At 36.0% G+C, this 26,722-nt stretch overlaps 1 protein-coding gene across 4 annotated transcripts; it reads left to right on the top strand.

Annotated features, from left to right (window-relative positions):
• The first annotated feature begins 7,644 nt into the window (after positions 1 to 7,644).
• On the top strand, positions 7,645 to 26,101 carry kdm4c (lysine (K)-specific demethylase 4C). Of its 4 annotated transcripts, none has more exons than XM_073842022.1 (23): positions 7,667 to 7,750; positions 8,239 to 8,304; positions 8,480 to 8,658; positions 9,781 to 9,956; positions 10,406 to 10,520; positions 12,170 to 12,363; positions 12,497 to 12,546; positions 12,976 to 13,079; positions 13,194 to 13,331; positions 13,456 to 13,649; positions 14,306 to 14,445; positions 15,863 to 17,580; positions 18,380 to 18,491; positions 20,249 to 20,430; positions 20,536 to 20,755; positions 20,917 to 20,993; positions 21,095 to 21,150; positions 21,333 to 21,441; positions 22,486 to 22,674; positions 23,968 to 24,138; positions 24,737 to 24,856; positions 24,942 to 25,034; positions 25,444 to 26,101. In XM_073842022.1, exons 3-23 carry the CDS (start codon positions 8,515 to 8,517, stop codon positions 25,603 to 25,605), a joined length of 4,464 nt encoding a protein of 1,487 aa, XP_073698123.1. In that variant the 5' UTR covers positions 7,667 to 7,750; positions 8,239 to 8,304; positions 8,480 to 8,514; the 3' UTR covers positions 25,606 to 26,101. The 4 variants fall into 4 exon arrangements, with proteins under 4 accessions (XP_073698125.1, XP_073698124.1, XP_073698123.1 ...); XM_073842025.1 differs by having other exon boundaries at positions 25,322 to 25,585; XM_073842024.1 differs by lacking the exon at positions 8,239 to 8,304 and having other exon boundaries at positions 7,645 to 7,750; positions 8,468 to 8,658.
• Positions 26,102 to 26,722: the final 621 nt, after the last annotated feature.

The raw sequence follows: 26,722 nt of genomic DNA, 5'->3' as shown, positions 1-26,722 counted from the left end.
GAGGTTGTAGATAAAGGGTGAATGGAAGAGAAAATGAGAAAAAGATGTATAGGAGGAAGGGAAATGAATGAGATAGAAGTCGGGAAGTCGGTGAGGTTGAAGAAAGAGATGCTAAATAAAGACATAGCAAAATGAACCAGATAAGTTATGATTGTGCGTGCACTGCATGATTTGTTCTTTGAATTGTTGCTTCTAGGAGTCATTACATGAGAGAGGTGTGGCATAGAACAGGAGGAAATGCATCATCGTTTCTTCTTTCTATAAGAGCTTGAGGTATTAGTTATTATGTGTTATCTTTATGTTCAAAATTGGCTAGGTATATTATTAAAAATAAATTAAATTACATTTTTTGTTCAGCAAAGAAATCTGATATCATGGGTTACACAAAATATTAAGCAGCAAAAGCTGTTTTCTAAACTGATAATAACAACCATTGTTAATGACACAAAATGAGCATATTAAAATGATTATGAAGGATCATGACACTAAAGACTGGAGTAATGGTTTCAGAAAGTTCAGCTTTGCTATTACAGGAATACATTTTCAAATATATTACAATAGAAAATGTTTCTTTTAAATTGAAATATTTCACAATATTAAATTTTTTTTTCAGCATTTTATTCAAATAAATGCAGCTATGTTTAAAGAGTCATTAATTACCCTCATGCCGTTCCAAACCTCTTCAGAACACAAATGAAGATATTTTTCATGAAATTCGAGAGCTTTCTGACCCTGCATAGACAGCAACGCAACTGACATGTTCAAGGCCCATAAAGGTAGTAAGGACATCATTAAAATAGTCCATTTGATGTCAGTGGTTCAACCTTAATTTTATGAAGCTATGATAATATTTATTTGTGTGCAAACGAAACTAAAATAACTTTATTCAAGAATTTCTTTCTCTTCCATGCCAGAATTTGACGGGCATTCACAAGAGTACCATTGACATACTACCTTTCTGGGCCTTGAATGTGATAGTTGTATGGCTGTCTATGCAGGGTCAGAAAGCTTGTGGATTTCATCAAAAATATCTTAATTTGTGTTCCAAAAATGAATAAAGGTCTACAGGTTTGGAATGTCGTGAGGGTGAATAATTAACGACAGTAAACTATCCCTTTAACATTCATATTATTTCAGGGTCAGTTATTTTAAGTTTTTATAATAAATTCTATGAGGTAAAACTTATTTTTACAAATGCCATGAATTATTAATTCAGAAATATCATTACGTTTTTGAGTAGTTGCACCACACAACATTTTACAACCTTGTCATAAGCAATCAAATGATGTGATCTTCTAAGAGACTTGACTTTGCCAGATATTCAGCTTATATTGACATCAGCATGAAGAGCTAACTGAACTCTATGTCAGGGGTCTTCAACCTTTTTGCAGGCCAAGGACCCCTTGGTGCATGGAAAGACAGTGCATACATAATGTATAAAACTAAGTGTTGCATTTTAAGCCTGGCCTATAATAAAATGCGTATAGTATCACACTAATGTATTTACATACTTTGATAGCAAGTCCATTAGAGATATATAATAGTGTATACAGTATAAACACAAACACATATACAGATGAGTGACAAATTAAAAGAAATTCACCTGAGTGATTCACGTATCTATCACAAAACATTACTCTGCTGAAGGAAGTGCTCACTTTCAGAATGACAATGCCCCCATCCAAAGGTCACGAGAGGTCAGTAAATGGTTTGATGAGTAAACAATGTAAATCATATTCTATGGCCTTCACAGTCAATAGATCTCAACCAATCAGAACATGTTCTGTGGATTTTAGACTGATGTGTTAGACACTGCTGTCTACCACCATCATTCAAACACTAAATGAGGGATTATCTTTTGCAAGAATGCTGGCAAATAACATTGCGGCCCAACATCTTATGTTGTTGGTTTTTTCTTTTTCTTTTAAAGGTGCACTGAAGTCCTTTGAAACATGCAGAGTTATACTATGTGTTGATGTATTTTCAACTAAAAGAGGAAGGCAGGGTGGGAAATATCAAACAGTCCCGCCCTCTTTTTTAAATAGCCAATAGTGTTTTGTTTATATCACAGCTTATGCCAGAGCCATTGGGCTCAGGTACAGCTACATTTGACAGTGTATGACAGCCAAAATCTCATCCATATCATTATAACATATAGCATTCTGTGTAGAATTCAAATGGGTTCAATACATTTACAATCCAATCCAATACAATACGATTCACTCCGTGCTGTTCTGTCTTTGGACTGGAGCAGCCTGTGTGCACGCTGTGGCAGTTCGCATGACACAGCGCGAAACCAGACTTCATCCCAGTGGAAAGCATATTACACTGTCTAAATCATTCTCCATCCCCTTTATAATGCACGGTATGTGTGTCTATTTATTTAGGGTTAGATAAGAAGCTAAAGTGCAGGGTGATTGTCATCAAAATTGTTGATCTATACCTCCGGACGTTAGAGACTGTAAGTTTTAAATGCTTATATTTTGTCAATGCAAATTTTGTCATTGTTTTGGCGCATTCTAGCTTAGATAACCTTAAGGCTAACATATTCATACTAAAAGCCAAAAAACTTCAATTTTGATTTCATGGGGACTTTAATTTGTCACCTTTCTGTGTATTTACCTAGATATACATCAACTTTTTATTTTATCAAAATACAGTAAAAACTGCAATCTTGTGAAATATTATTAACTATATAACTCAAAATAAGTTGTATTATGTTTTCTATTTTTACATTTAATACTTGCTATGGAAAGCAACATTTTTTAGCTGTCTGTCTCAGTGCCACATGATCCTTCAGAAATGATTGTAATACGCTGATTTTATTCTAAAGAAACCTTTCATACAATCAGTGTTATAACATGATTATTATCAGGATACTATCATAATCGGACATTTTAGTTTGACTTGTTTGATTTTATTATGGAAGAGAGAATGAAACCCTATAAGGCTAAATGAACTTTAGACCTATAACTTTATCTTTTATTTTAACTTTATTCTGTTAATTACTCACCCTCATATCGTTCCAAACCTGTAAGACCTTTGTTCGTCTTCGTAAAGCAAATTAAGATATTTTTGATCAAATCTGTGAGGTCTCTGACCCTCCATAGACAGCTGTTATTTTAGTTAGCAAAAAAAGTATTTTCATAGCTTTATAAAACTGATTTCACATGTACTATTTTGTTGATATTCTTGGTACCTTTTGTCACATGGAGGGTCAGAGACGTGCGGATCCATTCGCAGCATTTATTAGAGACAAAACAAACACACAGGGGCAGGCAGAAATCGTAGTCAAAAACATGCAGAAAGGTCGGGGCAGGCAGCGAGAATCAAACACGGGAGGGAGTCCAGGAATCAAACACACAGGAAAACAAACACGGGAAGAAACGCTCAGAATTACGACCATGAGGAACGATAAGACTTCGCCCGGAAGTGTGTGTGTCTGTGGCTTAAATACATGTGGGTAAATGTGAAACAGGTGTGTGCTGCAATCAGTGCAGTGGAAAACGAGGAGCAGGTGTGTGCAGTGATAGGTGCAGTGGCTTGTGGGGATTGCAGTCCAGAAGTGTGGTGCAAGAGTTCATGATGACAGGATCGACCAGATACGTGACACCTTTCTGGAACTTGAATGTGGTAGGACCCTTGCTGTCTATGGAGGTACAGAAAGCTCTTGGATTTCATCAAAAATATCTTAATTTGTGTTCCCGAAGACAAATGAAGGTCTTACGAGTTTGGAAAGACATGACGGGGAGTCAAGGAGTAGTTCACTTTCAGAATAAAAATCTACAGATAATGTACTCAGTACTCACCCCCTTGTCATCCAAGATGTTCATGTCTTTTTTTCTTCAGTTGTAAGGAAATTATGTTTTTGAGGAAAACATTTCAGGATTTCTCTTCATATAATGGACTTCTATGGTGCCCCCGAGTATGAACTTCCAAAATGCAGCTTCAAATGGCTCTAAACGATCACAGCCGAGGAAAGAAGTGTCTTATCTAGCAAAAAAAAAAAAAAAAAAACAACTCAAAAACCTCAAATGCTTGTCTTGTCTAGCTCTGTGTATACTCTGTGTAGAGATTAAAAATTATATCAATTGTAAATGTTTTTAGAAAATAACCGATCGTTTCGCTACATAAGACCCTTCTTCCTCGGCTGGGATCATTTAGAGCCCTTTGAAGCTGCATTTGAACTGCATTTTGTAAGTTCAAACTCGGGGGCACCATAGAAGTCCATTATATGGAGAGAAATCCTGAAATGTTTTCCTCAAAAAACATAATTGCTTTACGACTGAAGAAAGAAAGACATGAACATCTTGGATGACAAGGGGGTGAGTACATTATCTGTAAATTATCCTTTAATAACAGAATTTTCATTCCTGGGTGAACTATCCCTTTAAGGCCAAATGACTGTGTCTTTGGATAGATCTGTCCTTTTTTTCATGTACAAATGTGTCTGCTGAATTTATGTGTTTGTAATCGGAGATGTCATTTGCCCCAGGGGCTTCAGTCACTCTCATATGGAGAACGTAATCAGATCAGTTCCTGTTGGAGATCTCCCTCTCCAAAAGCCACTTAAATGAATATTGCCACAAATTGCCCAATTTCAGCTGTTAGCAGCTTGTAAATGCTGCTCCATGTCTGAAAGATAGATGTGCTATACGCTAAAAGTCTGTGTTGTCGTACATGTAGGGCACCTAAGATCACAGTCACATCAGATGTCTAAAGCATTAGTTTATGTGCGCGTGTCTATTATTTAGCCTTACTGAGCATATCATCACTGCATTATCAGGTCTTAAACATGTGGCAGACATCAAAGCAACGTCTGTTTTGGTAAGTTTACGATTACAAGGCATCAAGAATTCACAGTATTCAGCTGCTCCTAAAAATAACAGCATAAATGAATTATGGCCCTTTCTGAAGCCTTCCGGATCTCCTGCCTGATTTCTGCCCCCTCTGTTGTAACTACATATATGTATACTAATTATTATTATTACAGCCATGGTTTGTAATATTAGCACCTGAACAGTAAAAATAAATCAAGTATGCATCAATCAAATAAATGAAGTGTGAGAAAACGTGCTGCGGAATTTGCACAATCGATAAATGCTCTAATGCCTTTCCCAACTTCCCTTATGAATCATCCAGGATACAATTAATGAAACTTGAACCTTTTGGGCTTGTTGTAGATATAATGACATTCAATCTAACTATATATAAAGGCCTAGGCTATACATATGCATTTTTATGTAAGTTCCGTGTCTGAAAGGAGGCACTGAATTCATCTCTCACTCAAATAAACAAGGTTATCTGGCATTCCCTGAAATGCTGTAAGAAGATAATATAATAATATTGCCTGTGGGGCAGAATATCAGACTACTAGCAAAGACAAACAGTAACGCTATTCCTATTATTGCAATGTTTTTAATCAGTTTTTTCATGGTTATTTTACAGACAGAGCAATGAAATACGCGGCTTCTGTAAAAAAATATCATATCCTATTTCTGTTCAGTTATCTAAAGACATCTCTAAAAAAGCTAATAGAGCGTCTTTAGTGCCGCTGCGGTGAAAGTGTCATTCACTTAATTCCCTTTAATCTGTCAAATAACGTTATACCTCGTCCCGTCAGTGACGCGCCTTCATCTTCTCATCACACCGTTTACAAACAACATTTATATGCTATATATCACTCACCTCACACGAAGAGTAACATTTTCATGAACTATCCATCGCCTAGCACCGACAGAAGACTCATTGGGCCGGTAAATAAATAAAGTGAAGGCGAGTTAGTCCGATGGGAGTTTCACAGAGACGCACTTCAGTTTAACCGTTTAATCTGCTTTCAGCGCTTGATCAGTCCGACTCTCTCTCTCCATCTCTCTCTCTGTCTCCCGCCCTCTCTCTCTCTCTCTGCTCCTTTTAGGATTGCGATTCCAGGAGCTTTATTGCCCAGTTAAAACCTTTACATTTCCAAAGCGTCAATAAACAACGGATACACGCACATATCCTCCGTGTGAAGGTTACAAGCGTTATGTTAGTGCAAAGGACTCTCTCAAATTTCAAAGTAAGCTAGGCTGGCGTTTTACATACAATATTTTCAAAATAACTATGCACATAATAAAAAGATTTAATAATAAAAAACATTTTAAAAAATAGGGGGAAAAGTACAATTATTGTATCCACCTGTCTTCAACGCAGAAGTAAGTTTATGGGCGAGACTTCCGGTTTAATTAGCCATCTGGAAATAAAGAGAAGAATAACAACGTGCAGTAAATTGTAAAACTATTTGCACTACAAACCAGTGTGCGCATAATTAAAATGAAACATTAAAATAATATGGTAAGACACACCAATTTGCAATATCAAGCAAGCAGTAAAACAAGCTGCTTTTCAAGAAGCTGGACACAGATAAGACTGGAAGCCAGACCCATAATATTTATAAATGGATGAATTTATTAAATTTATTAATTTGTTTAAAATAATACTATTATAATTATAATTATTCTTATTATCAGACATTAAAGAGATATAGACAATATATATATATATATATATATATATATATATATATATATATATATTATGGAAAAATGTTTTACCCATTTAATTTGTTAAAGGATAGTGAATGTATTTACTAAATAAACAAAAATATTATTTAGCCAATTCATACCCTTAAAACTTACATTTTTCATTAATTCAGTGTAGGCAGTCAAAAAAGACAAGCATTTAAAAAAAACATATAAAAAAAATATATATATATTTATTATATATTATATTATATATATTATATATATATATATATATATATATATATATATATATAAAATATTCAAAATGTAAAATAAATAAATAAATAAATAAATAAATACTAGGAAGAAAGCTAAATTAATACATAAACTAAAAAAATAAATAAATAAATAGCATAAACCAGAGAGGATAATTATACAAAGTTAAAAACTGAAAGCAAATTTTGACCAGAAAAATTGACAGTAGTGGTTTATACTAAAAATTTACGTTTGTGAATAAAAATTTGACAAGTATAAAAAAAGATTAACAATATATTAAATACGGGAATTAAAGTTATAACAAAAGAAAATAATATCAAAAGTGTTAATACATATCCTAACATTTGTTTTTTCTGAGATGCCTCATTTAAAAAAAAATTAACACAAACACATTCACCAAAAAAAATCGTCTCTTCTATATCATATCATATTTTTTTTCTCTCAATATTTCGCAAGCAATCTTGACTATCCACATTTTTCTTCAACGTGGAAGTAAGCTTATGGGTATGAATTCTGGTTCATTAGCCACTAACGAGAGTAACTACAAACCAGAGTGTTCATAATTAAGATAATACATTAAAATAATATATGGTAAGACATACCAATTTGCAATATCAAGCAGCAAATAAACTTGATTACGGATGACACTAGCCAACCTACAAAATGTACAAATGACCGCCCCCACTCTTACGTGAAGAAAAAGGTGGTTACCTGTGCTACATCTGCTTCCATTTTTTATGCCCAAAACTGTACTCGCCCTCTGATATTAATAAAGGTGTATCGCATTGCATTATATTCTTGCATTTGTATAACATACAGCCCACCAGATGGCGCTGTGCTTTTTTACAACCCAGAGCGAGATGAAGAGAAGCAGAAATGAAATCGTGTGAGAGGAGAGAGCTGTCATGAAGTAGAACAGCTGGGGTGTTTAAAGGGACTGGACTGCGTGCCCACGAACACACTACACTGAGGTATTTCTAATCAATGCACCTGACAGAGAACAGATGTGTTATGCGCACAGGAACAGCTTCATCTTGCTATTAAGGGCTTAGAGAAGAACTTTGACAACGAGGCTAGAAGTGGACATTTAATATGGTCACTCTAGCAGCTAATGAGCTAACTGTAAATAAACCTGTCTGAGTACAGTAAACAGTATCATTTGAAGGATAAAAATCATACCGCATGGAGTTTGCACTCATGCGATATGTTTATATGTAGGTATTTCACTCATATCTAGCCTGGCTTTTATATCTTTGTTTTATCAGGAGATTATGGGAGTGGGCCTGCATTTAAAACTCATGCAACTAGACGTTTGCAAATGATACTCTCAGGCTGCATCGTGCATTAATAACAAATTACGATACATAGGGCTGGTTTAATTTACAAGTATGGATCTATGACAAATTTCTTTTGTATTGAGGATGATGTAAATAAACACACTGTTTCATTATACCTGTAGGTTTGATTGTCAATGATCGCAGTGATGAAATCCTACTCGGGTGATTTGTCTGTACAGTACATATAAGTATGTATCAGGACCCAGATCGTTATATGAATTTACAATGGTTAGACAGTCACTAGATGCATGCAAAAAGAAGCTGTTGGACTTTTGTAACCCTAACTGTGTTAATCACAGCATGTTTTGTTGTGTAATCGTGACTGTGAAGGGGAAGTATAATTGCAGACAGTGTGCTCTGCAGGTAGAGCCTCTGGGAGGCAGCAGGGAGAGGTCAGGATGGCAGGTGTTGGGGCAAGTTCCCCGGCTAACCCTGCCTGTAAGATTATGACCTTTAGACCTACCATGGAGGAGTTTAAGGACTTCAACCAATACCTGGTTTATATGGAGTCTCAGGGAGCTCATCGCGCTGGACTCGCAAAGGTTGGTATGTTTGTATGTTTATGAATGTGATTAATAGAAAAAGTGTATATTGTACATAGTAATAATGTATAATATAAAAGCACAATATATATAAACATTGTATGTTTGTTTTTGTTTTCAATCATGTATTTATGAAATAATAGTAAAATAGTAATAAGTATAATGTATGTGATAATGTAATAATAGTAATACAAATAATAATGTGTAATGCTCCAACTTTACAATTTTGATATATATACCAGTATCTGCTCACCAAGCCTGCATTTATTTGATCCAAAGTACAGCAAAAACAGTAAAAAAAAATACATTATTTTTACTATTTAAAATAACTGGTTTCTATTTGAATGTATTTTAAAATGTGATTTATTACTAATTTCAAAGCTGAATTTTTATCATCATTACCCCAGACACATGATCCTTCAGAATCATTCTAATATTCTGATTTGCTGCTCTAAACAGCATTTATTATTGTTATGTTGAAAACAGCTGAGTAGAATTTTTTTTTTTTTTTTTTGATGAATAGAACAGTCAGAAGAACAGCATTTATCTGAAATGGAAATCATTTGTAACATTATAGATGACTTTATCATCACTTTTGATGAATTTAAAGCATCCTTGCTAAATAAAAGTATTAATTTCTCTCATTTCTTTCTTTTAATTATATATATATAGTTAAATGAATTTATATATATATATATATATATATATATATACTGACTCCAAGCTTTTGAATGGTGTAGTGTATAATGTTACAAAAGCTTTTTTTATTTTTAGATAAATGCTGATCTTTGGATCTTTCTATTCATCAAACAATCCTGAAAAAAATGTAATAATAAGTGTTTTTTGAACAGCAAATCAGCATATTAGAATGATTTTTAAAGGATCATGTGACACTGAAGACTGTTAAAATTATGCTGAAAAATTAGCTTTGGTCACAGGAATAAATTACAATTTAAAATATATTCAAACAGAAAGCGGTTATTTTAAATAATAATAATAATAATTAAAAAAATCATAATCGTACTGCGTTTGCTGTATTTTAGATAAAATAAACACCGGCTTAGTGAGCAGAAGAGACTTAAAAATCTTAATTCTTATAGCAGATCTTAATTATTTCCACAGGTAATTCCACCCAAGGGCTGGAAGCCACGTCGCAATTACGATGATATTGATGATTTCGTCATCCAAGCACCTATTCAGCAGATGGTGGCTGGCCAATCAGGACTCTTCACGCAGTACAACATCCAGAAGAAACCGCTCACTGTGCAAGAATTCCGCAGGCTGGCTAACAGTGACATGTAAGTGAAAAACACAAAAGTGCGGTTAAAAATCTGGTTCAAGGTTGCGTACTGTTATTTTCCTCTAACTACGTTCAAACACAATATGTGCATGCAATAATATTCTGTGGCCTGCATGCACATTTTTTCCGTTTCTTTTTACAGTATTCAGCCATAACCTTCAGTCTGGGTAATTATGTCATATTTCCCAAAAAGCGAAGAAGTGCATAATGGACAGCAGATGTGCTTACTAAAAAAACTAAACAATTATATATTTTAAACAAAAATATTTTTTGAAAATACAATTTCATACAATGCCATGCAGTTTACAAACACCTCTAGTTTGGTTCCTCTGCATAGTTATTGTGTGCATATGTTATATGCTAGTCTTCTATTGCACTCCGTAATAAGATTCTTTTAAATGATGGATTCGTTAAGGCCATCTGGAGATGTGTGATTTACCTACTCAGGTACTGCACACCTCGCTACCTGAACTATGAAGACCTGGAGAGGAAGTACTGGAAGAATCTGACATTTGTCTCCCCCATCTATGGTGCTGATGTGAGCGGCACACTCTATGATGAGGTGAGGATGCAGGCGGAGCACAGCTCTTGTTCTCTATTAGTTTTTATAAATCTTTAAAGTTGAAGGGACAGTTCATCCAAAAATGAAAATTCTGTCATTATTTACTCGCCCTCATGTTGTTCCAAACCCATTTTTGTTCACAACTTTGAACACAAATTAAGTTATTTTTGATTAAAACTGAGAGCTTTCTGACCCTGCGTAGACAGCAATGCAACTGACACCTTTAAGGTCCAGAAAAGTAATAAGGACATCGATAAAATGGTCCATGTGTCATCAGTAGTTCAACTGTAATGTTATGAAGCTACGAGAATACTTGCGAGATGCTTGTGTCGTGGTACTCTTCTGAATGCATGGGGAAGACTGACACATAAGAGAAGAAATTGTTGAATAATGTTTTTGTTTTCTTTGTGCACAAAATGTATTCTTGTTCTTAAGTAACTGTTAATTATTAAGTAATTAAGTAGCTATTAATTAGTATTTAATGACAGAATTTTTGGGTGAACTATCCTTTAAATTTCAGTAAATAAGTGTGGATAATAGCATATATTATTTGCTATTCATTTAATTTATTCAGTTTTTTTTTTTTTTTTTGCTATGATCGAAAGTAAGTCTTGAGTAATGAGTACTCAGCAATTCCACTGCTTTGATATACATATATGTGACCCTGGACCACAAAACCAGTCTTAAGTCGCTGGGGTTATACTTGTAGCAATAGCCAAAAATACATTGTATGGGTCAAAATTATTGATTTTTCTTTTATGCCAAAAATCATTAGGAAATTATGTAAAAATCATGTTCCATGAAGATTTTTTGTAAAATACCTACTGTAAATATATCAAAATGTAATTTTTGATTAGTAATATGCATTGTTAAGAACTTAATTTGGACAACTTTAAAGGTGATTTTCTCAGTATTTTGATTTTTTTGCACCCTCAGATTCCAGATTTTCAAATAGACGTATCTCGGCCAAATATTGTCCTATCCTAACAAACCATATATCAATAGAAAGCTTAATTACTGAACTTTCATATGATTTGTACATCTCAGTTTTGTAAAATTTAACCTTATGACTGGTTTTGTGGTCCAGGGTCACATATAATTAATGATTACGATAATGAATTACCAGGATATTTACTTGATATTTTTAAATATTTTTTTTCTGAAAATGAACCTAAAAATATAAAAACATTAAAAATATTCATTAATCATTTGTGACCCTGCCTGGACCACAAAACCAGTCATAAGTGTCCATTGATTAAATAAGCTTTCCATTGATGTATGGTTTGTTAGGATGGACAATATTTGGTCGAGATACAACTATTTGAAAATCTGGAATCTGAGGTTGCAAAAACATTAAAATACCACCTTTAAAGTTGTCCAAATGAAGTTCTTAGCAATGCGTGTTACTAATCAAAAATTAAGTTTTGATATTTACGGTAGGAAATTCACAAGTATCTTCATGGAACGTGATCTTTACTTAATATCCTAATGATTCTTGCCATAAAATAAAAATCTATAATTTTGACCCATACAAAGTATTTTTAGCAGCATATCCAAAACGTCTTGGTAGTACTATGGTGCTTTCTTTTTTGTGCTGTAAACTGGTAAACAGGTGATAGTTGAGATAATGTTTACCCCTCTTTTCTCAGGACATTGAAGAGTGGAACATCGGGCACTTGAACTCCATCTTGGATGTGATTGAGGAGGATTGTGGTGTGTCTATTCAGGGTGTAAACACACCTTATCTGTACTTTGGAATGTGGAAAACCAGCTTCTCCTGGCACACGGAGGATATGGATCTCTATAGCATCAACTACCTGCACTTTGGGGAGCCTAAATCCTGGTAGGACTCACTGTGGTTTTCTGTGTTTCATAAGTATGCATATATCTATTTGGACATCTTTCTTCATCTACCTCTGAGTACCTGGAATTCTTCAATTTTTAAAAAATAAAATAAATAAATACCAATTTCACAGGTATGCCATCCCTCCAGAACATGGGAAGAGATTGGAGCGACTTGCTGTCGGTAAAGTGAAACTATAAAATAGTCGTCTGGGTTGACCATGCGTCCTTTTTTCCACGATGTGTCCTGGTTAACTGCCTCAACTGCCTAAAATGTTTTTGGCTTTGCTTTCTTATTGTTTTTAATAGGTAACGATTCAAACGTAGTTTGACCAAAAGTGTGCAGACATTGTACATGTTTAACCAATCATGCTATAACAGAAAACAGTCAAAGCAATGCAAATGCAAGCGCATATAATGTATGAGAACATAGAGAGCACATCAATAGGACAACAAAGTCAAAACCCAGTCATTTTATGCGGTTTAGATATCCTGGCTAGGACATGTCCGGGGAAAAAAGGGTGTATGATCACCCCTAGTATATCTAGCTAATCTACATATTTTTTTTTCCTTCATGTTGTACTAGGTGTGATAATTGTGTCTTTGTCTTTAGGTTTCTTCCCTAACAGCTTTAAAAGCTGCGAGGCGTTCCTGAGACACAAGATGACACTGATATCCCCCTCTGTACTAAAGAAATACAGCATACCATTTGATAAGGCAATCCACAATCTTTTAGAATCAATTTTCGAAACTATTTTGGTTTTAAGAATAATGTTGCGGTGTCTCAATACTCCTCGTATGTATTTACAATAAACTGATATATTATTACAGATAACACAGGAAGCGGGGGAGTTTATGATCACATTTCCCTATGGCTACCACGCTGGCTTCAACCACGGCTTCAACTGTGCTGAATCCACTAATTTTGCTAGTATCCGGTGGATCGATTATGGAAAGGTTGCTACGCAGGTACTAAGAAGCACTTAATAACAGCTGTTGCTGATGTATATCTGGCACCTTCTTCATGGTACCTTCATCTGCAGCTGCTAAACATTTGACACTCTTTTTATGTGGAAAACTGTTCCTCTTGCAGTGTACGTGCAGTAAGGACATGGTGAAGATCTCCATGGATCCATTTGTCAGACGATTCCAGCCGGATCGCTATCAGGCTTGGACGCAAGGCAAAGACTCATGTCCATTGGATCACACCTTGGCCACCCCCAGCACCACACCAGAGCTGCAGAGCTGGCTTCAGAGACGTCGCAGGAAAGCACCCTCCACCACAAGGTATTAGCATGGTTGCCTTCTATAGTCAGCTTTCTCTTTCAGATCAACTGCTGTCATGGCAGAACAACAGATTGAAGAGACATTTGCTGAGCAGCTTGGGTTATAAATCTGCTTAAGACCCTTCAACTCCTCCCTCTGCTTTAGTATAGTTAAAGGATTAGTTCACTCCAGAATAAAAATTTCCTGATTATTTACTCACCCCTATGTCATCCAAGATGTTCATGTTTGTCTTTCTTCGGTCGAAAAGAAATGAAGGTTTTTAAGGAAAACATTCCAGGATTTTCTCTATATAGTAGTCTTCATTGGGGATCAGCAGGGTGAAGGTCCAAAGGTCTGCAATTTCAGTGCAGCTTCTACTTGCACTAGCTCTGTGTCCACAACTTCACACAATACGTAGTCATGTTGGAAAGGTCCGGAAGTAGCGACCCAGTGTTTACAAAGCGAACGTGCAAAGAAAGTCAAACACCCTTTACAAAAAAGGTAAAACAAAGATGTCGGACTGCAGTTTGGACCTTTAACCAGCTGATCCCCATTGAAATCCACTATATGGAGAACATCTTACATGCAGAGATACTGTTTGGAACAAAAGTGCTGTTAACTGGCAGGCTCAGTTAACAATTTTGGACAGTGAATGATTCATCTTTTTGTATCAACAGTCTCCATTTACCACGCGCATGCTCCAAACGACTGAAGACTGTGGACACTGCACCAGAGAAGGGAGTTAGTCGGAGGAGTAGAGGGGCAGCTATAACATCAAAAGACAAGGATACGGAGGATCCAGAATCACAGTACTCAGGTAAATTAAAAGTCTGGTACTGGTGTTATTTTTGTAAGCTCAAAATACATTCCCTAAATACATGCTGATGCTGAGCCATTTGCAGTTGGTATTTGATTCAAAAATGTGTAAATAGATTTTCATATTTATTTTATTTAGCATTAATTCTCAAATATAATCTGATGTGATAACACACTCACATTAAGGATACTGTTTGTGTATCAGTTTAAGACTGCTTTTTGTTTTGAATAAGTCTTAGTTCATCACACCATAGCATTTTTGTCAAATTTAAAGGAAAATTTGTGTTCCATTTTTTAGTATTTAATATTTTTATATTCAGTAAAGAATCCTAGAAAATGTACCATAGATTCATCAAAAACATTAAGTAGCAGCACTATTTTTTTCAACATAATAAGAAATTTTTTAGCATATTAGAATGATTGAAGGCTGCCGAAAATTCAGCTTTGCCATCACTGGGATGAATAACATTTAAAAGTATATTAAATATGAAAACTATGGAAGCCTGTTTCCGCCACTGAATAAAAAACAATTCTGACTTTTTTTTCCCTCCAAATAGCTTGATACAAACTTGCAGTTCTGACTTTTTTCTTAGAATTGTGAGATATAAACTCGCAAATTGAAATAAACACACAATTCTGACTTTTTTTCTCAGAATTGCGGGTTTATATCGAAATATAAACTCGCAATTCTGAGAAAAAAAGTCAGAATTGTGAGTTTATTTCTCAGAACTGCAAATTGATAGATATAAAGTCAAAATTGCAAGAAACACACAAGTCTTTTTAATCCCCTCAAAATTTGACTTTATAACTTGCAATTATGAGTTCATATCTCTAATTTTTCAGAATTGCGTGATACATATTCACAATTTTGACATTTTTCTCAGAATTGCGAGATATAAACTAGCAATTGCAAGTTATAAAGTCAGAATTGGCAAGACATAAACTTGCAATTCTGAAAAATAAACTCGCAATTCTGAGATATAAACTTACAAAACTCACTTTTTTCCTCAGAACATGCATATGCAATTTAAGTCAGAATTGTAAGATATAAACTCGCAATTCTGAGAACATATCAATGACATACAGTTCTCACATTTGCAAAAAAAAGTATTGTAATTCTGATTTTATTTCTTGCAATTGTGATATTATATCACGTAATTCTGGAAAAAAAAAGTCAGATTTTGAGTTTATATCTCGCAATTCTGACTATGTAACTCTTGCCTTTTTTTTTGCAATTGACTTGACTTTTTTCTCAGTAAGATAATTTGTGAGACAAACTGTTTTTACTGTATTTTTGATTCAAAAATGCTTTGGATAGAATGCTTTGGAAATTCCTAAACTTTGAAATGGTAGTGTATGCTACAACTGCAAGTCTGTTTATGTCTCTGTTTCATGACACTTGTTTTGTCTAATTTTAGGGCTCGCTGGTCCATGTCGGCAGATGTGTGTTGTTAAAGTAACAAGAGTGGAAAATGACTTGCTGGCTCATTCCACCAGACAAGTTACAGATGCTTCCTCTGAGCAACTCTCGACCCCTCCACTTACCCCCACATCCAGGGAGAGTGATGCTGATCCGGGTCACTCAAGCTCCCAGACATCTTTCATTTTCGATGAAGGTCGAGTATCTACAAACACAAACTCCACTGCACAGCCTGGACCTGATCCAACCTCAGAAAGCAGCGTCACTGCGAATGTGACTCTGGGCTCCGAAAGAACTGCTGAGAGTCCTAATCAAACATTAAACTGTGAATCTGTCTCAGAAACAAGTGCTCCTTCTATTCCTGTGACCCATTCACCAAGACTTAATTCCACTGGTGCTGCGGTTTTATTTACAGAAACTGATTCCCAACAAGCTAAAATTGAAACAGAAGAAACAGTCGCCGATATCTTGACTGAGAGCAGCATTGATTGCGGCACATCAGCACTTTACAAGGAGCAAAGCTCGATCCGTCTAGACTCTGCTCTTCAGGGCTCAGAAACCTCAGAAAACAGAACAAACTCAGAAATCCAGACTACTCCGTTTTGTGAAATGCCTCTTCTAATGCCTGAGCTCATTGAAGAGAGAACCAATCCTCAATCTCTCGCACCCGAAATGCCCTCGCTGACTCTCGCTGTCCGACCTGACACCATAAGACCTCACAGTCCAAACAGTAATGCACCTCTTCTGCATCTAGAAAAATCACACCTGCCTCCTGTTATAACAGATGATCTAGGGACTTGTTCTGAAAGATCTTGTCCCGGTTGGCCCTTTGTTGCACCAAAAGAAGGTGTAAGCCAATCACAAAACTCAATCTCAGATACCTTTATGGCAAAACCAGGATCTCCTTCCTTGGTTCCACAATGGGGGCCACCAGAGTCCAAACAGGAAAGACATGAACACACATGCCTATCCACAGACCAAAACACTCAAAATGAGTCCATTTCACAGTATAAAATTAATACTCACAGTATTTTACAGTGTTCTACCGTAGCAGATGTGGATTTAATGGACACCCGTGACTCTGAAATGGACAAACAAACTTCTCTATGTCTTGAAGAGCAGTCAAACGCACATCTCACATCCTCTCAGGGCCCTTTCGTGGAGTCCAAACCCTTCACCATTTGGAAAAACCTCAGCTCCCAGAATCCGGCAGTGCTCATTGAGAGCTTGCAGCCTGAGCTGGTGGTGGGTCTTACCACAGGTGTGAGCAGTCTTACAGATTATGCCCATGACTCGCTGTCCTACACCATGTGGTCCGAATCAGGGTGCCAACCAGAAAAGTTCCCTGATTCTCCAAACTCTTCACCATGCACTCAGACCTGGACCAACCTGGAGCCCATTCCCATGCAGTGCTCTAGTGCAGACATGGCTCCAAATGCACCTCCAGATTTGAAGCAGGAGAATGTGGAGTTGGAACCAGCTGAAGCTTGTGTGCTTAGTGAGCAGGCAGACTCTCAGGAACCTCTAGAGGAAGAGTTTAAAGGTCAGGAGTATTACGAAGTTGCAAAATCAGAGCATGATGGGTCTGTGAGCGACTCTGATTCGTGTGAATCAGGAGATAAAGGTGCTGACAGCAGCAGTGAATCCAGTGAAGAGAACACCATGAGTGATCCTGAGTATGTGGAAACGGGTCTGGAGCCAGGGGAAGTCTGTTCAGTGAGTTCTGGTGCTATACCAAGCAATACGTCCTCTCAACTATATAGTTCTGAGCTTCTGACCTAACAAACATTGACTGTGCTGTGACAGGACTTTTGCTGATTGCTTGGTTTCAATTTTAAGCATTATATACAGGATGAACCTGCTTGCAGTACAATCTGGTCAAAAATTTTACTTGCATGTTTAATAACAAATGTGTTCTGATCGAATTTTGTTTTGCCATGTCACTTTCTTTTTTAGATAAACTAAGCTAGACTAATCCTAAACCAAATTTTGCATAAAATTTAGAAGCACAGACACTGGTGGGCTTTTACATTTTTTAAAAGATATTTAGAGATTTTAGGTATATTATTGTTTATATATTTTTTTTTCTTTTTTTTTTCTCATATATATATATATATATACATATATATTTATAAATATATAAAATAGAAAAGTTCAATGTTCAAAAGAAATTTATGAGATAGATTTTTTTTTGTAATAATGTGAGTCTTTACTGTGACTTGATCAATTTGATGCATTCTTGTTAAATAAAAGTATTAATTAAAAGTATTAAAATCTGACCACAAACGTTTATATTAATTTACATCTGTTGTGAATCCAGAACACACACTCACTTAGTTGCTGTTCACACCTTAACACCTTGTAAACAAAGCTTAACAGTGTCAAAGCATTGATAAAAGTGCACATACTACATACACACACATGCACAATAAAGGTAGCAACAGTATTTTATATTTTTGGAAAGTGTCTCTCTCTCACTGACCTCCTTTTTGTCTCTTCTGTTTTGCTCTCACAGTATCAAATGCAAACTGTTAAGAAGACAACCAAGAGTTGGCGTCACCCCCTCAGAAAGCCCACAGCAAGAGCAGTGCCAAGTGCTGTGAAACAGCAGGCTGCCAGCGATGATGGTGAATGTTTAACTGCTTTAATTTTATTGTGAGCAATAAACACTTAAATTAGGAATAGGAATTATATGAGTTTGAACAATTGTTATATTAGTACTCTTTTTAATAACACATTATAATGCTTTATTACATTTACAACTCTCTCCTGACTCCTGAATCTTTATCTCTACATGTTGTCATAGGACTAATATTACATTGTTGCATTCTGTTTATAGTACTTTTTAGTTATTCATTTATGTACAGCGAGGGAAAAAAATATTTGATCCTCCGCTGATTTTGTACGTATGCCCATTGACAAAGAAATTATCAGTCTATAATTTTAATGGTAGGTTTATTTTAACAGTGAGAGACAGAATAACAACAAAAAAGTTATACGTTGATTTGCATTTTAATGAGTGAAATTAGTATTTGATCCTCTATCAATCAGCAAGATTTCTGGCTCCCAGCTGTCTTTTATACAGGTAACAAGCTGACATTGAGAGCAATTTCTTTAAAGGAGTGCTCCTAATCTCAGCTTGTTACCTGTATATATGACACCTGTCCACAGAAGCAATCAATCAGATTCCAAACTCTCCACCATGGCCAAGACCAAATAGCTGTCCAAGCATGTCAGGGAGAAGATTGAAGCCCTACACAAGGCTGGAATGGGCTGCAAGACCATCACCAAGCATCTTGCTGAGAAGGTGACAACAGTTGGTACGGTTATTTCGGTAGAAACACAAAATTACTGTCAATTTCCATCGGTCTGGGGCTCCATGCAAGATCTCACCTCATGGAGTTTCAGTGATCATGAGAATGGTGAGGAATCAGCCCAGAACTACACAGGAGGATCTTGTTAATGACCTCACGGTCATTAGGGACCATAGTCACCAAGAAAACAATTGGTAACACACTATGCCATGAATGACTTGATATCCTGCAGCGCCCACGAAAGAAAGCACATGTACATCTGTACATCCGTCTGAAGTTGAATGTGCCAATGAACATCTGAGTGATTCAGAGGAGAACTGGGTGAAAGTGTTGACCAAAATCAAGCTCTTTGGCATCAACTCAACTCGCCGTGTTTGGAGGAGGAGGAATGCTGCCTATGACCCCAACAACACCATCCCCACCGTCAAACATGGAGGTGGAAACATTATGCTTTTGGGGTGTTTTTTCTGCTGAGGGGACAGCACAACTGCACCGCATCAAGGGGACAATGAACTGGGCCATATACCATCAAATCTTGGGTGAGAACCTCCTTCCCTCAGCCAGGGCATTAAAAATGGGTTTTAAAACCTGGAGCCTTGTTAGCCTTGAAACCTTAATGACTTGGAGAGGCTCTGCAAAGAGGAGTGGGACAGTATCCCTCCTGAGATGTGTGCAAATCTGGTGGCCAACTACAAGAAACGTCGGACCGCTGTGATTGCCGACAAGGGTTTTGCCACCAAGTACTAAGTCATGCTTTGCGAAGGGGTCAAATACATATTTCACTCATTAAAATGCTTTTTTAAATGCATTTTTGTTGTTATTCTGTCTCTCACTGTTCAAATTAACCTACCATTAAAATTATAGACTGACCATTGCTTTGTCACTGGGCAGATGTACAAAATCAGCAGGTGACGAAATATCTTTGCCTTTTGTGTCCCGCTGTTTTTCAGTGTCTCACGCCATGTGCACATGCTTTTAAGAAGCTGTGTGAAGTTATACAATGAAATTATACTTAATTTAGAATAACTTGATAGCCTTAGAATGACTATTTATTTGTATGTGTGTCTCAGAGACTTTAGAGGAGTGTGGGACTAAAGAAGAGGAGCCAGAAACTGAGGAATGGGCAAAGCCTTTAGTGCATCTGTGGCAGCACAGAAAAGTTCATTTTCAATATGAACGAGAGTACAACACAGCTGCAGCTAAAATTGCTCCACACTGTGCTGTCTGCACCCTTTTCATGCCGTACTATCAGGTAAATTATGTAGACAGGTACTATGTATTAATTGCTGTGTACTGATTTGCGTATTGGTGCTTTGTGTAACACAAATATTTCAAACTCTTGTTTTCGCTCTCACAGCCTGATAATTTAGAGGAGAGAAGGCATGATGTCTTGATGAGTGCTGCCACAGAGTCTCAGGGGTCATGTTCACAGGAGGTGGGCTTGAGATCACGGCCTCTGATTCCTGAAATATGCTTTGCATACCAGGAGGGCCCATGTCCCTTGAACACACTACTGGAGGAGGATGGATCCAGTCCTCTTGTGTCCTGTAATAGTTGCTGTGTTCAAGTTCATGCCAGTACGTCCCTGAGATCACTCAACAACAAACTTAACACATTAAAAAAAAAAAATATATATATATATATATGACGAGCCCTGTTAATAAAATATTTGACATTGTTGCATTTCTCTTTGAGCAATTTTACAATAATGTAACAGTTTGCTTTGATTGGTCCACAGGTTGTTATGGTGTTGCTGCTCATGATGTCGGCCCAGTGTGGACATGTGACCGATGTTTGGGCGGAGACCTGGCAGCTGTACGTAATAATTCCGTCATTCAGTTTTCTGTATTAGCATCATTTACGGACTACTTACATTTTTGCTTGCCATGACTGTTTATTTTTGTGTACAATAACAGGGATGCTGTTTGTGTAACCTGAGGGGAGGTGCATTAAAAAGAACCTCAGATGACAGGTAATCTTTCTTATTCATTAATACTAATGTAGCATTGTATTAAATGCAACACAGAGCAAAAGACTGAGCATTTTTTACACAAACTGTCCAGTATTTCAAATTATAGGCAAATAAGAATTCAGTCAGGCTGGTGTTCGTAGATGTTAGTGAATGTAAGTGTCTCATAATTATGCATGCTATAGATGGGTCCATGTGATGTGTGCTGTGGGTCTTCCTGAGGTGAAGTTCATTGATGTGGTTAAAAGAGCTCCTATTGACATCAGTGCCATACCTATACAGAGATATAAACTGGTGAGTAATAAACACACACACACACACACACATTCATAGATGGTAGAAATTGCACAAGTTCAAAAGTCTTACAGTAGTTCACTTCCAGATTTTTTTTTTTTTTTTTCAAATAATTTACTCATGCCTCTTGTCATCCAAGATGTTCATGTCTTTCTTCAGTGGTAAAGAATATAGTGGACTTTTATGGTGCCTGTGAGTTTGAACTTCTAAAATAAAGTTTCAATGCAGCTTCATAGAGCTCTAAACAATCCCAGCCGAGGAAGAAGGGACTTTTTTAGCAAAACGATTGGTTATATTCTAAAAAGAAATTGATAAAATGCTCATCTTATCTTTTCTCTGCGTGAACTCTGTGTATTCCGGTTTAACACAGTTAGGGTATGTCGAAAAACTCCCATCTCATTTTCTCATCCAACTTCAAAATTGCCCTACGTCACTGCAGAAGTACCGGCCCAGTGTTTACAAAGCGAACATGCAAAGAAGATCAAACGCCCTTTACAAAAAAGGTAAAACAACCATGTAGGACGATTTTGAAGTTGAAGAAGAAAATGAGATGGGAGTTTTCTGACCTGCCTGTCTTGAATCGGAATACTCAGTGTTCACACTGAGGTAGACAAGACAAGCATTTAAAATTTAAAAAGTTTAAAATTAAAAATAACCGATCGTTTTGTTAGATAAGACCCTTCTTCCTCGGCTGGGATTGTTTAGAGCCCTTTGAAGCTGCATTGAAACTGCATTTTGGAAGTTCAAACTCGTGGGCACTATAGAAGTCCACTATATGGAGAGAAATCCTGAAATGTTTTTTTTTTTTAAATATATATTTTTTTTACTACTGAAGAAGGAAAGACATGAACATCTTTGACAAGGGGGTGAGTAAATTATTTGTACATTTTTGTTCTGGAAGTGAACTTCTCCATTACAGCCATCAAAGCTAAGCAATTTAATGTCATTTGACGCAACAGTGAAGTACTAAAACTAAAATAAACTGCTGTTTCCATGTTATCATCTATGTACTCATCTATGTATCATTTCTCTCTTTCTCTGTAGAAGTGTATATATTGCCGTAATAGGATAAAGAGGCTGTCTGGAGCATGTATTCAGTGCTCATGTGGTCGTTGTCCAACCTCGTTCCATGTCACTTGTGCACATGCGGCTGGAGTGCCCATGGAGCCAGATGATTGGCCATATGTGGTTTTCATCACCTGTCACAGGCATCAATCACGGAGCTCCAGTGCTGTGAGTATATTTTAAGAAGTTGTGTTTAACTAGCAGACTAAAATCAAGAGCACCATACCATACACACTGAATAGATTTAAATACTCATTAAGTCTCATAAAGGCACTTACTGACCTTGACATATACTACAGTCATGGGATTCTACAGGCTCCTGACTTTGGTCTTGTCACATGACAAACTGACTTACATTTATAGTTAGCCACATCATTTTAAAAAGATAAAAATTGATGCCAAACTAATTACAGTCAAACTAAAATTTATTTAGACACCTTCAACATTTCCCACATTATCACAATTTATTCGCTAGTTTAGAAAATGGTAATAAAATATGACAAGAACTGTCAGAACAAAATTGTCTTGATGATGTCGGAGTACTGGAGTACAATCAACCAAATATTCGGACAGCTGTTAGTATGACAATATTTACACAACTATCAAAACTTTGTTGACCAATTACTTAATTTTGTTCAGTCTGTGGTGTTAAAAATCTCACATTAGCAATTAAAGAAAAAACATTTAAGCAAAACTTGGTCAGGTCAAAGTGTCTAAATAATTTTTGTTCACAAATTTTTATACAGTTTACTGGTAGTCCATTTAATGAACATTTTTTTGGGTGTAATATGACACAGTTTACTTTATTTTGCTATCCTCACTTACATAAATGAACTATAGTGTCCTGCACCCACTAGTAAAAAGAACATTGTCTGAAAAATGTTTGGTTTGACTGTATACAACCTTTTGAAAGCTTTTTTTGATGGCATTTATTTATCAAAAATACAATAAAAACATTAATGCTTTGAAAGATTATTGACATTTAAAATACATTTTATTTAAATATATTTTATTCCTGTAATGACAAAGCTGAATTTTCATCACTCCAGTCTTTGGTGTCAAAATGCTTCAGAATTCCTTTTAATATGCTGATTTGGTGTTCAAGAAACATTTCAGTGTCATTATTATCAATGTTGAAACATTTCAATGTTATTATTATCAATGTTAAAAACAGTTTTGCTGCTTAGTATTTTTGTGGAAATCATGAGATCTTTGATGAATAGAAAGTCTTTGCAGTCACTTTTAAATTATTGCATCCTTGCTGAATAAAATTATCAGTTAAAAAAAAATCTTACTGACCCCAAACTTTTGAAAGAGTATTACAAGCACAACTTTCAAAACATCTAAAACCTTTGAAAGAGCCACATTCACATGTCATTGTCTATATGAATTGCATTTAATCTTTAGCATAACATACTTTACCCATTATCCTAAAGTTTTTTTTGTTTCTTCTTTCCCCAGAAAGTGAAAGTTAGCAAAAGTGAATTAGAAGTGGGCCAGACGGTGATCTCCAAACACAAAAATCTTCGTTACTACAGCTCACGTGTCACCCAGGTGATGGCCCAAACATTTTATGAGGTCATGTTTGATGATGGCTCATTCAGCAATGATACATTCCCTGAAGACATTGTGGTAAGTGCTTCTATCACTTTTAGTGATTATCTTGTGCCACGTTTTCAGCTAAATGAAGCCTGATACTAAGCATCATACTAAATACTGTATATGCTTACAAAGTTGACAGCCTCTTATTTTTTACAGAAAGTTCAGGCTTACATATTTGTGGCCCTGGGCCACAAAACCAGTCACAATGGTCTTTTTTTTATCTTTTCATTGATGTATGGTTTGTTAGGATAGGGCAATATTTGGCCAAGATACAACTATTTGAAATCTGGAATGTGAGAGTGCAAAAAAATCTAAATATTGAGAAAATCGCCTTTAAAGTTGTCCAAATGAAATTCTTAGCAATGCATATTACTAATCAAAAATTAAGTTTTGATATATTCACGGTAGGAAGTTTACAAAATATCTTCATGGAACATCTTTACTTAATATCCTAATGATTTTTGGCATACAATTGATCATTTTGACCCATTGAATGTATTTTTGGTTATTGCTACAAATATACCCATGCTACTAAAGACTGGTTTTGTGGTCCAGGGTCACATTTTCTCATGCATAGTATTTTTAGTTTGGCATCCTAATTGAAATCTGTTCTCTTTTCACCCTGCAGAGCAGAGATTGTGCCCAGCTTGGGCCTCCTGAAGTGGGGGAGGCTGTTCAGGTGAAGTGGCCCGATGGACTTTTTTATGGAGCCAAGTACCTTGGCTCTAACACTTCATATATGTATCAGGTATGCACACTCATAGTCATATTATCTTGGGTACCGCTGTTCTACTGATACCCTAATAATAGGTTTTCTGTGTTCTTGTTTGTAGGTGGAATTTGAAGATGGATCCCAAGTACTGGCGAAGAGAGAAGACATTTATACGCTGAATGAAGACCTGCCCAAAAAAGTCAAAGGTCGTTTGGTGAGTTCTCACTTTCTAAACTTTCTAGTTCACCCAAAATGAAAACTCTATTATCATTTACTCATTTCAAACAAATAGACTCTTTGTCTATGGAACACAAAAGAAGATATTTTTGCATTTCTCTTGATTTTTTTTTTTATATTCTCTGGATTAAATCACTTGATCCATATGGATTCCTTTTACTACTTTTGAAGCTTTAAATTGCTTGGATTGATTGTTTGGACTTTCAATGGATAGACAACAATGATGAAAAAATATTAAAAATAACCTTCATTTGTGTTCCAAAGATAAACAGAAGACAGAAGACAACTAGCGCAGTGCTGAAAAGGAGCGGAGCTACATAAGGTCCATATCTTGTACTCAAAATATTTTATTTTCATTTACATATTTTGAATTGTGTGCTTTGCAGTCCACGGCGTCCAGCATGCGTTTCCAGGATGCGTTCTTCACCACGCAAGGTGAAAGGAAAAGGCGACGCACACCAAATTCTCGATTCCAGACGGATTATATCGCCCATATTAGCCCTCGAACCTTTACCAGGAACTCAGAAACACGCAGTAAATCCTACTAATCAAGCAATGGAGAGCCCTTAAATATCAAGAGGGGCTGTTTTAAATGAGTTTGAAGATTGTACATCAGTGAGATCATGATTTTTAAAAGTGACAGAAATACTGTGGTCTCATATGTCAGGGACAAGAATGTTTTTCTAAATTAGAAGTTTTTCCTGTTATATTTCAGAGGTTTTTCTAGCCTCAAATGGTATTCTGTAGCATCGTAATCTTGTAATTTCCTCCCCAACACTGCTGAGACTAATTTCACTTGCATGCTTGTTTTGTAAATGATTTGTCTTGTGTCATGCACCATTCCTAGTCACTGACACTATTCGCATTGAGCTTCAAATGGTATAAATGCCAAATAAAAAAAAGGTTGCTACTGATGTCCAGCAAAGCACATGTCACCTTTTACTTAATATCTTGACCTCTTTATTTATTTGGGCTTTTATTCTTTCCTTTCTATGTGGTGCTTAAAGCTGTTGAAAAAAAATTAAAGAGATGTTTGCTTTGTGATCTGTGCCTTGACCTCAGTTGCTGAATACTTTGATTTATGATTATTTAAATAGCTGAATATAGCTCTTCTTTTTTCTGATTTTAACTATTTCTACAAATGTTTTTGCATATGGCCCCTTGCTATACTTGCTACGCCACTGATTTCCATATCATTGCATAGGCCTGTCATTGGCCTACAGTCCACAGCAGTCCAGTTTATGGAAGATGTATTTGTTTTTGTATTCTGCTCACTATATTTTCAAGTTTAAGTAAACATACACTTGGATTTGAATCATGAGTTCAACAACACCACAATAATCATTTAGTTTCAGCTCCAAGTTTATTGCATTTCATTGAATATATTTAATGTATTTTGAACTCTTTGGTAGTTTATTTTCCTCATTTCTTTGAATATGTATTTGATGTCTATTTACTCATAAATATGGTTTATAGCCAGAGTTGTGGACTCGAGTCAATGACTCGAGACTCGACTCGGACTCGAGTCACAAATTTGATGACTCGTGACTTGACTTGACATAATCAAAGATGACTTGCGACTCGACTTAGACTTTGACAGCAATGACTCGAGACTTGACTTGGACTTGAACCCTGTGACTCGGCAAGTCTTCTAAAGAAAAACTT

Source organism: Garra rufa, chromosome 6 (assembly GCF_049309525.1).
Source record: "Garra rufa chromosome 6, GarRuf1.0, whole genome shotgun sequence".
Classification (NCBI taxonomy): Eukaryota; Metazoa; Chordata; class Actinopteri; order Cypriniformes; family Cyprinidae; genus Garra; species Garra rufa.
The sequence above is the reverse complement of the archived record's forward strand: the minus strand, read 5'-3'. Positions and strand labels throughout refer to the sequence as shown.

What these genes read in the sequence shown, in the direction of transcription:
- kdm4c (XM_073842024.1), top strand. Translation starts at nt 8,515, where the DNA reads ATGGCAGGTGTTGGGGCAAGTTCCCCGGCTAACCCTGCCTGTAAGATT. An exon ending in GCAGGCTGCCAGCGATGATG is followed by an intron (nt 18,492 to 20,248) that starts GTGAATGTTTAA and finishes TGTGTGTCTCAG; the next exon opens with AGACTTTAGAGGAGTGTGGG. An exon ending in TTTTCATGCCGTACTATCAG is followed by an intron (nt 20,431 to 20,535) that starts GTAAATTATGTA and finishes TCGCTCTCACAG; the next exon opens with CCTGATAATTTAGAGGAGAG.